Below are 9329 nucleotides of genomic sequence, written 5' to 3' on the forward strand. Positions count from 1 at the left end.
CAGCTGCTATGTGATACTGGACTATTTCTCTTCAGAAGTTTAAACCCATAAAGATGACTCTGACTCGAGTTATACAAATGCAGGTATCTCCTAAACTCCTCACACACGAGCTCTTGACATGCATATCCACTATTGTTGTTTAGTCTTTGTCTCCTGTTCATCAGCGTTTACTTTGTCTTGCATTACTTTGTGAAAGCAGTGGCCCACCTTGTGGACCCACTAACAGTGCACATGTGCAGACTATGCATACAGAGTTTGCATGGTTAGAAAAATCAGGCTCTACACCTCAGGTGTAAGACGCTGTCGTTAAAAATAGCATGCAAGAACATGTTTTATGGAAAGGCCCCCTAAATAATGTGTCTGATCAGGGTTAGCTGAAGCCTACTTATACAAGGCTTCCTAAAGACCTGTTAGTCGACTGGTTGTTCAGACAACCCACCGACAACTTAAAAATATGTAGTTTGGAATTTGTGAATACAGCAAATTGGATTTCGAAAAGCACAATATGGACCCGCCTCTCATTGGTCAACAGATGCCTACATCAGAGTGGTTTGCAGCAAAAGTTACAATTTTCTTAACTTTCGTACTCATGACATAGCATCACTTTCGCAAACCCTGGTGTTTTCCCTCCACGTCCTTTTGACGCATCATCCACAATCAGCAGATTTGAAGTGTTTTCTGACGTAAAGTGGTACACTCAAGTGTGTAAGCGCCATTATCCATTGAACACTGCCCTACATCTAAGTCAATTCCTCTCTTTCTTTTTCCTCAGTCAACAGCATATCTCAACGACAGAGCCTGCTCTTCTGAGGGCGTATTGCGTGGCTTGGGACGGGCAGATGGAAGATATACGGCAGGACGCATTGAGACATTTCCTGTTGTGAAGATGAAGGGATATCTGTTTTTCATTTCTGTGACTGAGTCATTGCTAGTCCTGTGGCATTATGTGTGTAGAAGGGGTCACTGTAGCTGTTTACATGGAGATGCAGAGGACGATGTCATCATGTTTGTTTGATTTGTGGACTTGATTTCTGTTTCAAATGATGATGCACACCCCTTTCCCATGTTCTTCCTGTTCACAGTACCTTCTCAACACTGTTGTGTCAATCAAACCACTGTAATCAACAAATCAGACATATAATGTTATTGGATATCAGATGACCTGCTTGGGTTTCAAGTGCACAAGGTCTGCATCCGTTCCCTAAAACAAATGGTTTTTTTTGCAATACTTTTCAACTGTAATCTATGTAGAAGGCCATTTTATGAAGGAATATGTCACTTAGAGTATGAATACTGTTAAAATCAGTCAACAACAAGCCAAGTCAATGAAGGTGATCAATCCAGTCTTCCAGAATAATAGTCCACTTCTTTAGTATAATCAGCCCTCCTGTCCAAAGACTAATTTTTAGTACTATGCCAACATAGTGATTCTGTGATCATCAACAATAATCTGTTATTTGTATTCATCAGAACATTGAAGTTAAGCTGTATGTCAGTCTTGCTTCAGTGGACCATGTTCCTATTGTTTTATTTTTTGTTTCTGTTTGCAAAATCATTTCACCTTCAGTTGTTTACATTATTATTGTTATTATTTTTGCAATGCAATACATTTTTATAATCTAGAAAATGGTTTTACCAAAGACCCCACAGCTCCTCTTTCTCTCCCACTTGCTTTGACCTGGATTGAGCTTCCAATTATCATCATGTTCAAGTTGAACCCTCTTATAACCCACTGAAGATTCATCAGCTACACTGTGTCAAGGACAAACATTGGCAAGGATTTTCTGCGTAAAGCAAGAAAGCCTCCTCTATTTTCATTTTCTGACTTGGATACCGAGTTTATGCCGTATTGATAATTTCTCCATTACTGCGGCACTCTAGCCGAATTCTATGGTGGTTCTGTCAGTGAACTCATAATGGGATGCCCGGGCGTGAGTGGAGAACGGGTTGCCTCAGGTTTCTGTCACTCTGCAGAATAGCTGAGTGCGGCGGATAATGTTTCACATTTCACCCCAGTTGTTCATTCTCCGCAGGTTTTGGATTGCATTGGTGTCGCGTAACACTCTGCAAATCCATCTCTGGCATGTACACACCAATGCCTCTGTGCACAATGCCTATCGTCTACAGTACCACAAATGTGATTATTGGGTGAATCTCTCAAAAAACATGTCTGGGTTCCATTTCAGCCCAAAATAAGAAATTATATTTTGCTTAAAGAAGGTTATGTCTGTTTTTAGGACCATTTAGGACCTTATTTTCATAACAACTAAGCAAATGGGACATTTTAGTTTGTGTATTTTTAGAAAATACAATGTTTAATTTGTATACTTCAATTTAAAGTATATATACGTATGATAGTATTAGTTGTTCTCCCTTTAATATATGCTGAGGAAAATACAGTCATAAATGCTATATTACATAAAGAATTTAAAGTAATAGACAATAATTTTGAAAAGAAAATCCAAATTCATTGGAGAAATTAGATTTCTTAGAATTTGCGTAATTTATCATACAAATAATGTAACAATGAAAATTGTAATATTTAAAAAATCGTAATGGTTCTAAAATAGGATTAATTTTCTTTATGCAAAATGTAATTGTTTTTCCTTTGATTTTGAGATAAAATATGACCGATTTTATGACATGATTTCTTGAGATTCACCCTGTTAGAGCTGAAGGCCAAGGCGATTGCAACTTGTTCAGTTTCCATCAGTGTCATTGAGCGGATGATATTTTTAGTAAATATTCAGGTTTTTATTATTAATGTTATTTCAAGCAATCTCACAAAAACATGTGTGGGCCATATTTCACCCCAAAATCAAACATTTTATTTTGCTTAAAGAAAATTATGCCAGTTTTCAGGACCATTTGTATTTTTTGTATTGTTATATTCATTTTCATGACAATTAAGCACATATTTCTAAATTGTAATTATGGTGATTCAAAAAATGTATTGTGATATGAAAAAACATTTGCAATGTATGATCATTTGTATTTTAATATGTATTACATTTAAATATATTTAGTATATTTAAACCAATTACTGTTTAAATGAAAGAGAACTAAAAGTATGCCTAAGATATTGAGAAGATTGGATGGAAATGTATTTAGTTGTCATGAAAATAATGCCCTTAAAAAAAAAATAATAAAAAGGATTCATTTTCCTTATGCAAAATATAATTTCTTTTTTTCTTGGATTTTTGGGTGAAAAATGGCGTGTTTTCATTTCACTGTATTAGATTTAAAAACCAATGTGATTATGACCTGTTCTCAATTTCCATCAGTTTCACTGAATGGATATTTTTAGTAAATATTTTTTTTGTTTTTGAGGCAATCACAAAACTTTGGTCTTCTGGTGATATATTGTGATTTTCCTTCCTCCCTGCTTGAGTATACCTGTGTGTGTATGAGACAGATGCTCTCACTGAGAGAAATGCAGACTTGCATGGCAGTGTTTTATAGTTTAAGACTGTGATACATTGTAAATAGCCTTAGAATTATTATTTTTTTGCAAATCAAAAGAGTGGAGAGTGCAATGAAAGATCCTCCTAACAAGGTATAATTTTTAAAAGAATATCATTTTTGTTGTACTAGTTTTTGATTACATTGTATTGTGTTCTAATTTTCTATGAGATGTAGTAACCAAAAGCTGTTACTACCATAGGAGACATATGTGGTGTAGATATTTGGTTTTGATGTTTGTTAGTTCATAAGAATGAATATGGCTCATCTAATTTAAAGCTTTCATCTGGAATGTGGATAGACTGTAGTGAAAGGGCTTTAACGGCTGTATGTGGTTGTAAGGTAGCCGGCTGTTCATTACTGCGCAATAATTGCAAATATACGCAATAACTTTTTTGTTTGTTTGTTTGTTTTTTTTTTTTTTTTTTTTTTTACACCTATCCCAGTTTCAGATAGCTTTGAAACTATATATATATATATATATATATATATATATATATATATATATATATATATATATAATCAAATATCACCAGAAATTGTCCAGCAAAAACACATGGCTGTATTATTGCCCATTTTATGTGGAATCTAATAAGTGAGGTTTTGATATGATTGTGGGTGAAATGCTTTTATAAATAGAGACATTCTGAGCCAATATAGATGTCATACATTTTTCAGTATGGGTAAACAATTTTGGTGTTTCTTTTGTAGAATCCAAATGTTTGGAACGGGCATTTAAATGCTAAAAGAAACTTGATAATTTATCAGTACAGTATTATTATCTTTTCATATTTTATTTTGCAATTGTACACAACAAAAGCCCAAGGTTTCTGGGTTTACAGCTGTTTAACTGGTGTTTTCAGGTTGGGATTTTTCCATATGTAAAGGCAAGAGAAAGATGCATTTAGATGTTATACAGTACAAATATCTTAAAAGCAGTAAACACATTAAGCAATACTCAATGTAAATGCATATTTCTTTTCTCATGGATCTTTAATGCATGAAATCCTCTCAGATGGCCATAGTATATTTTCTGATTGACAATAAGTTGAAATAATTATGCATATATGAATGCTCACTCCTATATAAGCTTTGGGGTGTTAACCCAAATAATAATTGTATATGTTTTGATGCAATGATGGAAATCTCTTTTCCTGTCTTTTATATATATATATAAATATATATCTTAAGATTTACACATTTCAATTTCACAAAATTCCATCAAATAGAATGTGTTAACAAAATTTTAATTATTCATTATATTTTTTATTAAAGATTACTCAATTCAATTTGATGGAATTTTGTTATGAAATTGAAATGCGTAAATCTTAATTGGTTTTATTTTGAGTGTTCACCAAAGGATATGTGGTTCAGGAATATGTGGGGTTTAGTGTGTTGAAATGGAAAATCTCTACCAGTAATTTCAAAGGACTAGACAATGCAGAAAAATGGCTGACTGTTAATTCCCGTGCGATGGGGAAAAAGGTGCCTGAGGTTGTTCCTGGCCAGGCTAGTCAGCCTTACAGGCTCTGTATGGTTAGGATTAGGGATGAGGGCTGGGTTAGGGCATCTGCTGCCTGCCAGGAACAAAGCCAGGCACCTTTGTACAATAAGTATTAACTCTTGATGCATGCATTATTGCTGAACTCATTTACAACAAACTTGTTATATCTCTGTCAATTATAAACCAGGAAGTTGACTCAGAATACTGGCACAAACAAGCTGTAAAATAGTCAGATTGAAAACAAATGTGAATAATATTTCCAGGCAGTATATTTATTGTCCCAAACTTAAGTTATTATTATTATTAATCTACCTTTTTATTATTAATCTGTTTCAAAACATAAGGAAAACATGTATTTAAATGTAATAAGTATATTCAGTTTACATGTACAATGCATAATTAAAACAATTCCCAGTTTTTATATGAATCTACAAATCCACCATTTTGTCACCATAACCACCTGATATTGACTAATGGAGGACCAAAGACCAAAAATAAATAAGTAAATAAAATATATTTGCAAATAATTGTAAAATTCAAGTCTATCACAAATTAGTATACAATTAGTATTTATTGGTCTTTATAAATAGTATTTATATTATTTGCAAAGACACACCCCCTCTTTACCATACAAAGAAATATAGAAAATAAATTTGTATTTGTTCCAGTCTTTATAAAAACTAAAGTAAGTGTAAAGACACACCCTTTCATTGCCATCTGAACAAATAAATGTAAAAATAAATACATTTTCAAATATAACAAAAATATGTATTTCTACATTTTGCATTTATTAGTTTTTATAAATACTATAGTATGTATTGTATGTGTAAAGACATGCCCCCTCATTACCATACAGACAAAAAAATAGATAAATGCATGTGAAAATAAATAAATACAATAATACATTATTTAGGAAATAAAAGTATAAATACTAATTTATGCATTTAAAAATGTGTTCTCATTTGAAAATGTATTTATTTTATTTTTTTACATTTCTTTGCAAATATATTTATATTTAATTTAGGCAGCTTTGGTCCAATATATTGATGGAAGTAAATAACAAAAATTTAAATAAAGGTTTTTTATGGTAAAACGATCCAAAAATCTTGACATGCGAACTAGAAAACTTCAACTTAAGTGAAAATCACTTGAAGTTTAATTCATTCATACTCTACTTTAAAGATGGCCAGTGTTATTTATTCAGGCACTTGTTTGTGAGTAGGCAACCTCTGCAAGGTTTATGTGCAAATCAAAGAGGTATAACAACATGTTTTTGGAGAGACTAAGAAATGTTCAAATTCAATACAAAAATATTACTGTTTTGATAAGATTTTGCTAGTAGTTTGAAAAATGTTTTTGAAAACTCGAATAACCAATTTCCAAAATTGACACCAATAAAACATGACCCATTAATTATAACACCTTTTCAAAATTGACATATTGAGTAATTTAAGTTTAAGAGAGTGTTTATACTTTAAACAGTATAATTCTAAAGGAAATCAGACATTTAATCTCAGCTCACAGTGACCAGAACAGTTGGAGAAAATGACATAGAAGAACTGAAAGGTTTTATTTCATAATGTTATTTAAATACCACAATGTCCCTCCATTACATTGACATTATTTTGTGGCATTTCTAGCAGCTATAGATTTAAAATGAGGCTTCAAACTTGATGATCTGTGTTTATTGATATAAATCAATGCAGTTCTACATAAGTTCATTGATTTCTAAAATAGTAAATATGCGCCTCAACGTGTTTTACACAGCAGCGTGGTTTGTTGACTGCTTTTCAGCTTTTGCTATTGGTCAGTGCCAAAGTTATCTGAAGCCTTGCATGGGTTGGTTTAATTTTTCCAAGGAACGTTATAATGCTGACACCTTGCTTTGTGTTTCTTATACTGAGCCAGTTTTACTGCAGATAATTACTATGAATTACTGTTATAATAAAAAATTAAAAAAAAAACACTTATAATCACATCTTCAAAACTGTTTAATAATAATACTGTTCATTTGTTGTATCAAAGACATACAATAATTCAATAAAGGTATGTACATTTTCTGAATATGTACCAGGCCCTATGATTTGTGTCATCAATGGGTAATAAATAAGCAAGCTTATTGAAAATATATATTAAAAACTAAATTTATAAGAATTTGCATGAAAGTAGTGGTACACTTTACAATGCGGTTCTATTTGTTAATATTAATAAATGTATTAGGTTTCATGAACTAACAATGAACAATGTTTTTTTACAGCATTTATTAATCAAATGTTGATTTATTAAATTTACAACGGTACATTGTTTGTTCATGTGAGATCATTATACATTAATTATTGTTAACAAGTACTTTTTTTAATTTTCTTCCATTTTTATTTAAAGAAATATGCTAGTAAATGTTAAAATTAACATTAACCAAGTTTACTAAATGCTCTAAATATATTGTTTATTGTTAGATCATACTAACTAATTTAGTGAACTAATATTCATGTATACAACCTTATTGTAAAGTGTTACACTTACAGCATTATTTTATATTTTTCATTGTATCAAAGATATAGAATAATTAAACATCATTTTTGAAAAATGGGTGTAAACTTTCATGTAAAGTTATGATATTAGTTATGTTAGTTTTATACACCTTTTTCCTGAACGCAGAATTGTTCCACTATTCATAACGAAAGTCTGTTTTTGTTTTCCGGTCTCCAGTGTTTTCACTCGCATTGGTGTATTTTTAAGCGAAAATGTTATGTTTAGCACATTAAATTTGTAAAAATTGCCAAAAAAAAAAAACAAAACCTGGCTCCATAGTGCTGATACTTTACAAAGCCACGATGACCACCTCTTGACAGTGCCTTATCCGAGTAGGTAGATCCAAAGACTTTCTAGCAAGTCAGTCCACTGTCGGCCATCTTTGGAATGCTCTCGGAAGGCTATTTCCAATCATGACAGTGCAGCTCCTATCTACTTGAATGGCGAAAGACCAAAATCTCAAAAACAGTTGGTCAAGATTACGATCAAAGAACATATTTCAAATCAGAAATAAAATATGAAAATACTGGAATCCAGTGGCAGACTGGCCATCGGGAGCACCAGGCATTTTCCCAGTGGGCCGCTGGGAAATTTGGACCAACCCGATGCTGCGCAAGAACCGGCCCATCCTACAGGCAATATAGGCGGCCACCCTGGGCTCCAACATGCCCCTGCAGACCCCAGTAGAGAGTGAATATTCAAAAAACTCTGTAAGGTAAAGTCAACTCAATGGCTATTATTTTGAATTCTGAAATGACTTTTATTTTGAAATTACTTCATAGCACATTTCCATATGTGCTCATTTAATTTGCATGGACCTCATCATTTGACATACAAATCACAATAATGGTGACAACCAAAGACAACATATTAAGTATAAGATGAGCTCTGAATAATCACAAAATGACAAATAACTGCAAGTTACAACAAATACAATAACAGCGGCGTATATAAAATGCTACGAGCAGTATATAGTCATTTGCATAATTTATTCACACCGAAGTGAGCTGAAGTGCGGCTTGCTGAGTAATGATAAAAATGTGGAAAATAAGTCATGAAAAATATTACTTTGTGGCTATTTGAATCTTTGAAGCTTATTTTGTTTAAAGGATAGCAGAAACAGTGCTTGTCAAAGCAGAGGGCTTTTCACTTTTTCTCAAGAATAATCTGGGGAAGGAATAAAAACTCACAACAAACTCATATAGAGTGAAAACATGAGCAATTAATCTGCAAAATATCTGCAAAGATCTACACTTTAAGAGGTATGTTTATTTTGTTTTACATATATTATTATTTTGTACATATTCTGGACAACTTTGTTCTCATTTATTTTTTATTTTTTTAAATAAACATTTACACACAGTTATGTGAATAATTGACATGAAATTTTAAGTATTGTCATCAGTGTCCTGTGGTATGACACTTTCTTAATCTATTTTAAACAAACTTTTATGATTTGTATAGCTATATATACATATATAATATATTATTATTATGCTATATAATATATTATTATTATGCTTGTTTCCACAACCTCATATTGACTAAGACAATAGTTTATTTGCACTTCTAGAAAAAAGTTGAAAGGTGATTAAGATCTTTAAAAACTTTGAAGAAATGCTGACTTGTCAAAGCACATAAAATACACACCTTCTCTTGTATTTTCATGTACATTTTAACCTAACATCTGTATGTTGGGAGAAAAGTTTTCAGACGTGCTATTTGTCTGAGCTATAAAGTGCTTATTTTAGTGCTTTCTCAAATATCCACTCATCACATTTACAGTGGTTTTATACGTTTTAACGTTATGACAATTTTTGCACTGTGGGGC

The 9329-nt window shown here is 32.1% G+C and overlaps 1 protein-coding gene across 4 annotated transcripts in view; it reads left to right on the forward strand.

Moving 5' to 3' along the window:
• The window catches only part of LOC127424616 (cyclin-dependent kinase 16-like), a 48494-nt gene extending 41462 nt beyond the window's left edge, over positions 1–7032 (forward strand). For all 4 annotated transcript variants that reach the window (XM_051669968.1, XM_051669969.1, XM_051669967.1 and 1 more), the window contains one exon: positions 773–7032. In XM_051669968.1, coding sequence (XP_051525928.1) covers positions 773–810 — 38 coding nt within the window. In that variant the 3' untranslated portion in view covers positions 811–7032. The remainder of the gene's footprint in view (positions 1–772) is intronic.
• Positions 7033–9329: the final 2297 nt, after the last annotated feature.

The sequence above is a fragment of the Myxocyprinus asiaticus genome, chromosome 33, assembly GCF_019703515.2.
Source record: "Myxocyprinus asiaticus isolate MX2 ecotype Aquarium Trade chromosome 33, UBuf_Myxa_2, whole genome shotgun sequence".
Lineage (NCBI taxonomy): Eukaryota > Metazoa > Chordata > Actinopteri > Cypriniformes > Catostomidae > Myxocyprinus > Myxocyprinus asiaticus.